The 12441-nt window shown below is 53.2% G+C and overlaps 1 protein-coding gene across 1 annotated transcript in view; it reads right to left on the bottom strand.

Moving 5' to 3' along the window:
• Positions 1–258: 258 nt before the first annotated feature.
• SLC25A48 (solute carrier family 25 member 48) overlaps positions 259–12441 on the bottom strand; it is a 63942-nt gene continuing 51759 nt past the window's right edge. Inside the window, exons 2-7 of the mRNA XM_026063535.1 lie at positions 11212–11255; positions 7014–7085; positions 6116–6368; positions 4648–4896; positions 3242–3375; positions 259–381 (exon numbers count right to left, since the gene is read on the bottom strand). Coding sequence (XP_025919320.1) covers positions 259–381; positions 3242–3375; positions 4648–4896; positions 6116–6368; positions 7014–7085; positions 11212–11255 — 875 coding nt within the window. The remainder of the gene's footprint in view (positions 382–3241; positions 3376–4647; positions 4897–6115; positions 6369–7013; positions 7086–11211; positions 11256–12441) is intronic.

Raw genomic sequence — 12441 nt, 5'->3', positions numbered from 1 at the left:
ACTCACACTAATCAAGACAATCACAACAATCAATGAATGGAATGAAATTCCAGAAGATCTGGATTGAAACCTAGAATCTTGGCAGTTCTGCTATCTACACCAAATCCCATAGACCAAAATTTGGAACATGTTTGACACTAGAAGTTTAGGTACCCAGGCTTCAGGTTTCCCTCTGACTTTCAGAAGATCCATACAATTGCAGAGATTAATTTTCTAATTTTAATAATGCTAGAGGGTCTTTATGCGCTGACCTGGATGTTAAGGATTGGTCTCAGTTTGGTCTCTTTTCATTGCTTTGAGAGAAAGTTCATAGCCAAGAAACATGGCTGAACTCATTGGAAATCCTCGCACTGCATTGACCGTGATGCCCCTGAAAAAGACCTGTTGGGGATGGAAAAAGGTTAGAGTGTAGGAACATACTGGCTATTTTAAGAAGAAGAAAACATTGAACTAAATCATGGTGGAATTCTGAAGAACAAAATCATGGCTTGCTCAAGAGATACTCTCTCACTGCTGATCTTTGGGGACGCGTGCACTAGAGAATGAAAAAGCAATGGCACTAGTCTGATATCCGTATGCTTCGTGTTCCCTATGGGCCACCCTCTAAACCTGTCAGCAAGAGCTAGAAGAGGCAGAGGGTAACAAACGGTAACATGCCACCGGTGGAGAACAGAAAACGAGAAATCTAAAACTTCTTCCTGTGCAGCCCTACCTGGTATCAGTCCCTCCACCCCTTTTCTTATGCAGGCGTGGCTCATGCTGACAAACCCCCGTTTACAACAAGAAGGCCATTGCTTTCACACAGCAACTGCTCCAACTTCTGGGGTTGGGTCTACAGGTGAGGAAGACACTTGGGAGCCAGAGAAGGAGCAGAAAAGCTATTACAATCAGGGATCAGCACCTGGTTCAAGCAGAATAAGCCACAGGGCGCTTCTTCAGCGACTTCTGCAGTCAGCGGCAAGAAGCGGGCTCTCATCAAAAGATATTCAGAGGTCAGATGCTCCATACTACCCTTGGAGGGGTGTGTTTCTCCTCACTGACCACAGGAGAGGGGCAGGAAGAATAACGCCAGCGTCTGGCTTAGCTCCCTGCAGCACCGACCCTCACGTATAAACACCATTGCACGGTATGTGCAAGGGTGCGCACAGGACCACCCCACGCAGGCACCCAGGAGAGCCTACTTACAAAACGATGGTCATGGGGGTTGTGTCTGCTGGCTCGTTTCTCACAAAATCACTCCGTTAACCAGCCAAGCTAATCACTGGGATCACTAATCTAAACACCAGAATTTCAGAATTGATGCGAACAGTAACATCAGCAAAACCAAACCCCCTCCAGGCCTTACAAAGGCAGAATTCCCACAGCTACCTTAAGAACGGATTGAAGATCTTGGCTCCAAGACAGGAAGCCTTTAGATTAAAGTGTCTAACCAGCCTTTCCCCTGAAATATTGAGCTTGCTAAACACCACCATATCTTGTATTCAGTGCACACAGGGCGTGCTGCTGATGTGTTAGAGAGAATCAAAGCGTGTTGCTTATGATGGAATTTGCAACATGAAGTTGGGATATTGTTTACTTGATTTACTAGGGGTGTGTTATTTTGCCTGAAGAGACAGAATTTTCTGGGAGGAGATTCAAGGTTTTCTGGTATCCATAAAGTAACATATGTCAAAGCCAACTTAAATAATAATGAAGATTTATGAAGAAAAGCCCAGAGGCACATATTTTTCTCATCAAAATGAACAACGAGCCACATTTACATTTTTTCTGTGTGCACACCAGACAATTATTTTCACCACTGAGAATGCTGCTCATATGTCCCCGAATATAAACAGCCAGACCTGGGTTTGCCATTTCTCAGCGACGCTCCATCAGTTCTGTGTCTCCCAACATGCAGAAAGATTTTTCCTTACGAGAGAAGGGCCTGGTCGCCTTATTCACCTATCCCTCAACCCTCCTGCAGGCCTTCCAGGTGCCAAGAACGGCAGCAGAAAAACTGCAAGCAGCTCCGACACCAAGCAAGAGAACTACGTGCCTGAATTACTTGTTAATATTCAGGCAGAACAAGGAGGGTGGGGGGCGAGGATGAGGATGGAGAGAGAAGGGGAAAATGCACGGAAATGCCCTTTTCAACCACTTGAAGTCTTATGGCGAGACTGCACGCTAAACTGCACGTCCCCAGCAGGGAGCCTGAGTTGAGCCCGGGGCGCCCCGACCCTGCTCTGCCCACCCAAGGGCAGTCTTTAGGGTCGCTTGAGGAACATTTCTCCACGTGCCTGGGCTTCATACGAATGTGACTTTTCTTTCCACTCCGTGGCAAAAAAGGAACCAGACTGCAAGTTTCCGTGACAGCTGGCATAATATAATGGCATGTTGCCAAATATTAAAATCACTGACATGTGATTTTGCAGGTTATCTTTCCTTTTATAACTTGTTACTTTTCCCTCAGACTGTGAAAATTAGCACTTTTGAGCTAAGAGCCTACACAGTGTTTTGATGACACCTTAAATACCCATTTAATTCAACAGCGAAAGCCATAGTTCTCAGTCATCGTGCCTTTGCGGTGCCGTAAGGCTGCAATCCCAGCTTCTGCGCCGTTCACGTTTAACTGCGGCAAGTTTTGCAGGCAGATCAAACACCTTTTATTAGACCAATAGGTATGGCTGGGAAAAGCAGAAACAGCCCTTCTCGGTGCTGGAAACCGAAGCAATTCCGATTTAAGAGCATTTCCCAGCTACTCTGCTTTGGTGTGAAATGCTGATAGGCCGTGCAAGCCGCAGCTCAGCTCCACCAAAGCGCAGTCCACGGCGACCAAACACTCCTTGGGTGCAACTGCCGTCCCCTGAAACCACTTCGCATTGACTTTGGTGTGGCCAGGCCTTTTACCTCTGCATTTTATAGAAACAGTCACAGAGGCAAGACTTTTCACCGCTAATTTATGCTGACTCAGATTATATCCACCGTTAAGCACACTGACATAAAGTGTTGCTTTAAGTTAATAACACCAGCAGACTATGACCCCAGGTCATTCACTTCTTCATTTCTGTAGGCACCTTATCACTCTCACTGTAGTGATTTAGAAGGAATCGGCACTGTAGCTAGCCACTGTCATTATTCTAATTTAGAAGTAACTGGCTTTAGTCATCGCTCATCTGCCTGCAGTTGGGTTTGTAACAGCCACTGTGTTTCCCAATCCGAAATTAAAGTCTACTACCCAGATTTTACTTCAAATACCACTTACTTTTAAGCCCTCGCTCTGGTAGCTCTGCAAGATACAGTCAAGGATCCCTTTGTACTTGTTGACATAGACTCCGTCTGCCTGAAGTCGACTTTTCACGACATCCATCGGAGTAGCAGTCCCCCAGGAGATCGCTCCTAGAAAAAGGCAGGCGAGAATTCCCTCCTTATCCTGACACAGATCCTCGGGCTTTGATCCTGCCTGGAGGTATCTCAATAACTTCCTCTCTATATTTTCTTGGCTGCAGCCCAGTGAACTCAGAAATTCACCTCTCACCTATCACATCCTACCAATGGGATTTTTCTTATCAGGGCATTCACCCTGCTCAGACACAGAAAGGTATCTCTGGGAGCAAAGCTCGCTACTTCTGGAAGAAGCACTGAGACTTTTGAGGTTACACCAAAGCAAATCGCAGGCAGCCCAGAGGTGCTCCTCGAGTGGAAACACTGCTGTCGCAGGGCTTCTGGGGAGGACGGAAACACAGCGGGAAGAGCTCAAACCGCCGCTTGGGGCAACTTCCAAAGAACTGGAAATCCTGGAATAATATTGCTGAAAAGCAAATTTTGAGCTGAGATTGCAAAAGAGAAGCTCCTGCATCTCACGCAACCAGGATTAGGCTCAGCTCAGCTGATCCACGTTGTCATTCCTATATGGAAGCTAGTTGCATTGGTTAGCCTGCAGCTGGATGGGGCACCTTGCCTATCTGGAAAGGCAGCAGTGCTTCTCATCCACCCGAGACCTCTTACTTAACATCAATCTTGCGCACGTGCAGCAAATATTGTCTTTTGTTGTTCCCTCTTCCCCAGGCACGTCACGTTGTTTCCATCCGGAGAGCTTTACGGGCTTGTGAAACGTCCCTGCACGTGGCTGCAACGCACGGCAGAGCCGGCCTGACGAGCGCTTGCTTAGACCCATGTCAGTGTTGGGACACGCTAGCGAAGCCGCTCGCGTGAGCCAAGGCTCCGTTTACTTGCAGGAGAATTACAGCGTTTTGTAATCGCTACGTGAGCCAAGTAATGGCGTGCATTTGGGATCCCGCGATTGAGAAAAGGCAAATAAATGGGCAGCGAGCGCAAGGATGAGTTTATACACTTAAGTGTGTGCGCTGGGGGGGGACACGCGCATGGAAATCTGGTTGGCAGGTGTCAACAGAAAAAGCACCTTGGAGCCTCCGACACGGAAGGAAGATGAGCAGTATCGGACCCTGTCGAGGCACGGCTTCTCCTGCTAGGAGGCACGTCCTCCTGGGGCCCCGTTAGCAGCTTAAAGCGTTGTTCTGGGGCATATTGGCTGCCACGTATCGCTTACAACACAACGCAGAGACTGCCGTGAAATTGCCCTGCTAAAATTCCTATTGCTGTTTCGCCATCATTTTGTGGGGAGGGGGGGGGGAAAAAAAGTGAGCTTGCCTGCTACACCGCCTGCTAGCCACACAGAAGAGGGATTCGGGGAAATGCATCCGTCCGGGGTAGTCCATCCACAGAAAAACGCGTAAGGGATGAAATACAGGCAATATCCAGGCACATCTCTCAGAAGCATCGCTCCCGCGCCTCGGTATATTCCTGCGATCCCTTCTTTCTGCAAGACTGTCCTGAAACAGTGAATTGGGCCTCTGTATACAGGAAAGCCAGGAACTGTGGGCTTTAATTTAACATTTGCTGGGAGGAAAAAAAAAAAAAAGAGAGAGAGAGAGATACAACTGTTATAACAACTGTTTAAACTACAGAATTCCTTTAAAAAACAAATAAACAAACAACCCGCCACAGAACAGACAGAAATCTCTGCCATCCTGTTTCTTTTACTGCAATCAACAGCCCGCGTGGGGGAAAAAAGGTTTTAGAAGTACGTAAGGGGACTTTGTCCCACTTTTAGAAGCAGCTTAGACACCTCAGGACAGATTTTCCAAGACACGTCTCAGGCCTGCAGACAGGCGCGTGCCCAGTGCGGTTGCCAAAGCAGCTTACGGGCCCGGTTCCCATGGGCTTAACTTCACCCGGAGCCAAGCTGCCTCCCTGACGGCACCTCGACACCTTTTGGAGTCTGACCCGTCAGCCGTAGAAGACGGCGTTGCTCGGAGGCTCGTAAAAACGGACCTAACACCATTTTATCAAAGCAATACCTAAACGTTAACATTTCGCGTATCGCCCCTGGTTAAATACCGCAACCGCGATAACAGGAGGGACCACGGCCCCTCTGTGCTGTGCTTTTCCTATACGTGTCGCAGGATCTGGAAAACCGGCTCGGGCACGGAGAGTAACGCTGCCGCGTGCTGTGGTCGCGCTGCTGCTTAATCCGGGGTGCCGGAGGTTTCGCAGGAGACAACGCAGCTCCGAAGGGCGGCCGCAGCCTCCGACGGCCCGCGAGAGGGCTGCGGGGGAGCCGCAAGCGTCCGCCCCGCCGCCAAAGCGGGAAGAGGAGGGAGAAGCTCATCCCATTCCTTCCCTCGACGGGCGGCAGGTTTGGCCGGAGTCTCCGAGGATCTCCGCCCGGGAAGCCGAGGGGGAAGGAATTCCTCAGAGACGCTTCCGCCCGCAGCACTGCGATACCGTGCAAGCGACCTCTCGTAGCCACCGCGCAGAGCCTGACCCCGGCTCCAAGTGCAAATCCCAGCCTGCCGGATGGGCCCGGCATCGCGCAGCCCCGGCCCCCGCCGGTCCCCGTTGCAGCCCTCGCCAAAACCAGCGAAAAAATCGCAGCAGCGCCGCAGCGGGGGGTCACCCAAACCTGAGAAGAAACCCGCCGCCGAGCTCGGCAGGGCCCGGACCCGTCCGCGCGCAGGAGGAGACGGTTCACGTCCTCTTCGCACCACCGCCAAGGCGCAGGACCGCAAGAGAAGGGGGGGGGGGGAAAGAAAGACCGACCCTCGCGCCCTCCTACCTTGGAGCAACGGCTGTGTTTGCATTTGTAGCCTTATCTTGATCAGGTCCACAGGAGTGCCGATGCCGACGGAGACGAAGCCCGCCACGGCGCTGGCCAGGGCCATGTCGGCGAGCGCGGGCGCCCGGCCGGCGTCACCGTGGCGCAGCTGGCTCAGCAGCCGCTGCGTGTTGCTGAAGACGCCGAACACCACGGAGCTGTAGACGGCGATGCTGGCCAGCGGGAAGGCCATGCCCTTGAAGAAGCCGGCCACCTGGCAGCGGAGCGGAGCGAGGCTTAGAGGAGGGGATCGGGGAGGAAAACGCCTTTTTTTTTTTTTTCCTTTTCCCATTCATTTTCATTTCCACCTTCACCCGCTTCCCCCAGGAGCTAGGAACTGGCTTTTATGCGAGACGAGCTATGGAGCGCTGGGTCTTTCCCTCGTCCCCGTTTTCACGTTTCGATTACTCTGATCCCCTGCCCGGGCTAACTGGCTGCGAGCTCCAGCGTCCCAGCGAGAGCCGTGGGAACGCTGCCTGCGGAGCGGAGGGGAGCAGCGTGGAGCGACGCAGCACCCGGCTCGTCCGTCACGCCAGCAACGCGACTCCGAGCGGCGGATGCTTCTTGCAGCCAGCCCTTTGCGCGTGCTGAGCAAACGACAATTAAGTCATACTGTTAACGACTTGTAAAGATGATGCAGAATACAGGAACTTTGCCAGAGCACCAGAAAATATCTAAGAGGCCCTCTCCTGGAATCGCCAAAGCCAGCAAGGTGCCTCCAGGGAAGAGCCCAGCCAGCCTGCACCAACTGCACTGCTCTTTGTGCAGCTCCCGCTGCCAGCGCTGATTCGGTATAATTTCTGTGTGTATTTATTTCTCCTTTTTCACCAGCATATTTTAAGTAAAACAAAGTACTTACAGATTCATTTCTGTACACAGTGAGAACACAGTTCAGTGTATTTCCATATCCTTGTCCAGCTTGCAAACGAGTCTGTAAAATACATTGATGAAAGGCGATTAAAATCACATGCTTCCAGCCCAGGGAAAGCTCATGCTATGTAAACAACGCGTACTTTGCTTTGACAGTGAATCCTTGCTCAGTCGTGAAGAAAACAGAGCAATAAATTAAAACATATATGTGTCCGCCCCACTCGCACTTTGCCAGAAGCTGGGCGAAGCAGAGCCTCGGGAGTCCGAAGCCTCCGGCAACATCTGGACTCCACAGCTGGCCAACGGGTGCGAATGCCGACACGGCGCCCTGGCCCCGCACAGCCCTCTCCGCGCACTGCCTATATGGAGCACAGAGTCTCGGTTCAGTTAGCTGGAGGATGTGAAAAATCAGGCACGGTAACAGGGATAAAATTCAGGGGGAAAAAAAAAAAAAATCTCTTCTGATCCTGGCGGGATTTTAAGGGATATAAATACCCAGCGGAGCCAAAACGTTCAGGCTACATCTCAGCAATATTCCACTCCTCGCTCGAAACATTTCAACAGTTTCAAACAAAGGAAATTTCCTTCTGGAACGCAGTGTTTATCCGCCTCCTAAAAATACCTAGGGCAGCTGTAAGAAACGGCCTGAAAATCGTGACAACGCCTGTATCATTCCACACACCTTCCCCTTCTCGCGCGCACGTACATATATCAGCTGTCGTTCAGGCTGCTTACAAGCTTGCAAAATTAAAAAAAAAAAGAAAAAAAAAAATCCTGAAAAGTAACTGAGGGGTTGGCGGGATGGCGAGGGGCGAGGGGCTCCGGGCCCTGCTCCGCGGCCGGCAGCGGGACAGGTCCCCCCTTCCCGCACCCTCTTCTCCACTTATCGCCTTTGCGCCAGCTCTTGCTTCTTCCACCGCTCCCGAGAAACCGGGGACGGAGCAGCCTGCACCACCCTGCCTTGTCCTCAGAGGAGACAAGCTCAGCGTGGCTTGACCAGTTTATAAATCTTTGGGTGCTGCGGCCAGAGCTGGGTTTTTTAAGGAAGCGCCTAGCGCGCGCACGTTTTCCAGGCGCCGGCCACGGCTCAAACCCCGCAGCCAGAGCCCGACCGCGCCAGCGCTGCCCTTGGCCAACGAGCGCCTGCACCCCGGCACCTCCTTTCTCGCTATCCAGCCCCTGGATTCGGAAAGCTGCTTTTTTTGCCCTGGATTCGGAAAGCTGCTTTTTTTTGCCCTGGATTCGGAAAGCTGCTTCTGCAGCCTCCTGCCGTTTTCTTGCCAGCCGGGGAATTCCCCGGGGCTGCGGCGCCCGGCTCTGCCCTCGCTCCCGGCTTCATTTGCACCCCTAGCACGGACGGCTCCCTCTCGCCTCCGCCGGGCTTGTTTTTTTTTCTTTTACACAGTAACCAGGTACTTAGAGTCCAAGTTAATGTGGTTTTGGAGTAACCAGAGGCAGCCGAGCGGCCTCCCGGACTGCTCCTCGCAGGCTTGCTCTTTAGCCAAGCCCTTGGTGTTAACACGCAGAGCTCAATTCCCTGCTTGCGGTCCCATCAAAGCCAGCTGATGCCAGTAGGGATTTCCATCAAGAAAATTCTCTTTTTTTATATATACATATGTATATATGAATGCAATAATTTTCCTGATGGAAAAAAATATATATATAATATATATAATTTTATATATACACGCATATATATCACTAATTGAAATATATATATATATATATATATATATATATATTTTTTTTTTTCCAACTAGTGCAATAGGGCTGCCAGGCTGCCGTGACTGCTGTCCCCGCCAGCCAAGGTGACAACCTGTCTCTGGGTACCTCGGCCCCCCTGCAAAGCCAGGGGCCTCCATTTCCACCAGCTGCTCTTTACAGGGAGGGTGCGGAGGCGCCGCTGCAGCGCGGAGCTGGGACAGGGCATAAGGAGACTTGTTTCTAGGAGAGAAGGAAAAAAAGCGACTCGCCTGCTAGGGAAGGCCAAGGCGCTCGCCCCGCTGCCTCAGTTTCCCTGCAAAAGAGGCACCGATACTGCTCCTGGGTAACCCGGAGCAGCCTGCCTTTCAGAGGAGGCATTTCCCACGCTTTGGTGTTACCTTCCGTGTTTGCTGGAAGAACTGGAAGGATTGGGACAGTCCATGCTGCTCCTCAGCCAGCAGAACAGGGTGAAAAGCAACGGAGGTGAGCAAATACCCAGCACGGCTGCCCCTGAGCTCTACCAGGTCCAAACGCGTCCCCACGAGCATCCCCTCAGTTGGTCCTTCCTGGGGGTCGCAGCACCCTGAACTTCAGTGCTTGCCCCAAACGCGGGTTCCCGCTCCCAGCACGAGGAGGCCTGAAGGCAGGTTCGGGAGAGGCCACGACGGGCGCCCGCGCTCGACGCCCCACACAACCCTCCCCGGGCAGCGCGGCCACAGCTCGCGGGCCTTTCTCCGAGGCAGATTTCACAAGCGCCTTTGCCTTTCGTCTTGGCTTTCACATGGAAGCTGGGAAAAGCAGCGACGCCCAGACACTGCACCAAGCGCTGGGAAAATGAATGCAACGTGGAGGATGAAAAGTGAGTAAACGGAAAAGTATTCAGAGTTTTGCAAGGCCGTGGAAAAGCTGCCGCTTGGATTTCGTGGAAATTGCAACGTTGGGAAAGAACTTGCTGAAGGAAGAGATTTGGGTGATGGGAACCGTAGAGCTGATGACACAACGTCCTCCAGCTCACCTTTCATTCGGTCCTGCTTCCTTCTCCAGTTGGCAAACCCTCGTTCCCTGAATGCTACCAAGACTGTTTAGTATTTGTAAACAGTTGCCTGCTCGCCTTTCTACTTCCCTTCCCCTAAATTTGGAAAGATAACAAATCTGCCTACTTGATATTCCCAGGCAATGCCCAGAACCAAGCGCAGCAGAAGGGTCAGGCTGACACTCGTCTTTATGAGCGCTGAAAGATGGGCTCCTGGTTTCCTGGCGTCCAGAACCTCGGCGATTCCCAGAGGATCCTGCATCAGCTTTTGCCAGACTCCCACAAGCCTGACAATGAAGCCACCGGTTGACTCAAAGCGGGTCCTAGGCAAGGCGGGATGCACCCAGCCGGGGCAGTCCGTGCCCTGTCCCTGCGCCGCTGGCTGCTGCCGCTGCTCGTGCCCGGCCCCAACGCAGGCGTTGGAGCAACCTTTCCCCGTCACCAGCGAGAAAGGACCTTAGGTACCCGGAGCAGCCACGCGTCTAAGTAAGCTTGACCTGCTCCCCCCAAATAGAAGCCACCGACAACAAATTGAGAGTTTTCACATGCTCTGGTGGGTTTTTGAATGGTATTTTAGCACCCTCGTCGCTCCCTGGGCTGTTTGCCTCGGCAGCCGTGCAGAAAGCAGCCAAAGAACGTTATCTGCGTGTAGATCGATCGCACCCTCTCCCACCCCATGATATGACGATCGACTCTTGGGTCTACCACACCTGGCGGCCCAGCCTGGGGCCAGCAGCCAGGCTTGACCTCTAGGTCAGAGTCCATGGGCGCAGGAGGGCACCCCGGAGCCATGGAAGGTGGCCAGAGATGTATATCACACCCTGCAGAAGGGGAAAGGAAGAAGAGGAGGATCTTCCTCTGTATCTCTGCATCAGTAGAGACCGTCAGCTCAGTTGGGTCCGGATGCGTTAATGTCTACGTTTGGAGCCTGCTGGCAAAAATCTTCTTCTATCTGTAAATCCTTCCTTCTGAGACACATTTCTCTTGCAGACATAGTAAATATTGCCTCTCACAGCCCTGGGATAACAATTCCTGCACTCTGCCCTTACAGCATTGCCAACATAAGGAAAACACTTAGAAATACGCCTGCAGCAAAAACAAATAGTTCCCCCCTGTGCCCTTTGAATACTTGCCTGTGGCAAAGTTCAGTACGATTCTGGCAGGACTTTTCAGTAAATTGAACATTACGCGAGGGCCGGTTTTAATTTTCAGCATTAATCCTCACCAGAGGAGCTCATACAGATCAGCCCGTCCTGTTAGTTCCCGCTTTGCCATCAGCATCGGAGAGAAAGACAGAGCGCGGGCTGCAAAAACGTTTCTAGCCAGGCTAAATCCCCCCTGGCGATAGCAGGGACCGCGAAGCTCGTTTGCGGCAGCACCCGGCGAGAGGCAACTCCCCCGCCCGCGCGGTTCTGAGCGGCGCCTGGAAGCAGGGCGCGAAGCGTTTTACCTTGACCGTGTCCAGGGGGTGGCCCACGACGACGCTCGCCGCTCCTGCGGGGGGGGGAAAGCGCAGCGTTACACAAAACGCCGAAGCAGCTTTTGCGCCGGGACGAGAAGCAACGGGTTTACGGGGCAGAAGGAGAGCTTGCCGTAGGAACCGCCGCGCCGGGCCAGACCAAAGCGACACCCGGTTCCAAGCCCTTTCTCTGGCAACAGGCAAATTTAGGGAGAAAACACGCCGCGCTGCTTCTCCCCACTTCTGCCCTGGGCTCTGCCAACTCTTCACACCAGAGGCATCCCAGCAAGCAGAGGGGGTGTTATGTATTTCTTGCCCGTGAGCGACTCCCACTTCCCCCGAGCTCGTGTACACTCATGCCAACTTTTAGCCTCCCAGGTGGTGAGATTGGGGTTAGACACAGGACCGGTGGAAACCGCTGCTGGCTGTTTGCTCGCCGGGACCTGCCGTCGCGCTCCCGAGGCGGAGCGGAGGGTGGACGGGGCGGACGGAGCGATCGCACCCCGCGCAGCAAGTCGCAAAAGTCAAAAAAATCGGCTCCTCGCATAATCTTTTGGCAGAGGTTCTGGGTTTTTCAGACTACGTGAGCATATCAACCTTGCCTGGACGGGTCAGGGTCTGTAAGCCGCCTCACACCTGCGTGCCGATTCCCGGCTTGGCGGGCGCATCGACACCCTGCGTACAGCCGCAGGCGCCCCGCTAGCACGGTCCATAATTTCCCATCTCTGCCCCACCACTCCTCCCTGTCCACACATCCCATCCCAGCACCGGCTGCATTTTAGCGCTTTAGCAGCCGTTAAACACGACGGGAACTTTAAATCCTGTCGGCATAAGATATACCACATCACTCTTTGCATTTTTTTTCCTTCCCCTCGATACTAATGCTACCTCTTCTCCCGGTGCTTGCGAGGAGGCCGCTCGCTCGCTGGGGACCGCGGGGGCCCAACGCGAGCCCGCCGCAGGGCCCGGCTCCGTGTGGCATCGCCGGCAGCTCCCGGGTGAAGCGGGAGCCCGCGGAGCAGGTGCTGCGGGAAGGCGCAACGCAGCGGCCTCGCACCTGCTCGCGCAGCGGGGAGCAAAGCGGAGCGACGTAACGGGGAGATGCCGCCACCGCTGCTTAAACTCCAACCCGCGAGCGGCATTAAACTCCGCTTAACGCAAAGCGAGCGAGCGCCCGCCCGGCGCTCCGAGGCGCAGCCCGCCGGTGCCACGTCGCAATTC

The sequence above is a fragment of the Apteryx rowi genome, unplaced genomic scaffold (assembly GCF_003343035.1).
Source record: "Apteryx rowi isolate R43461 unplaced genomic scaffold, aptRow1 scaffold_2, whole genome shotgun sequence".
In the NCBI taxonomy this organism is placed as follows: Eukaryota; Metazoa; Chordata; class Aves; order Apterygiformes; family Apterygidae; genus Apteryx; species Apteryx rowi.
This window is presented reverse-complemented; position numbering and strand designations above follow the sequence as displayed.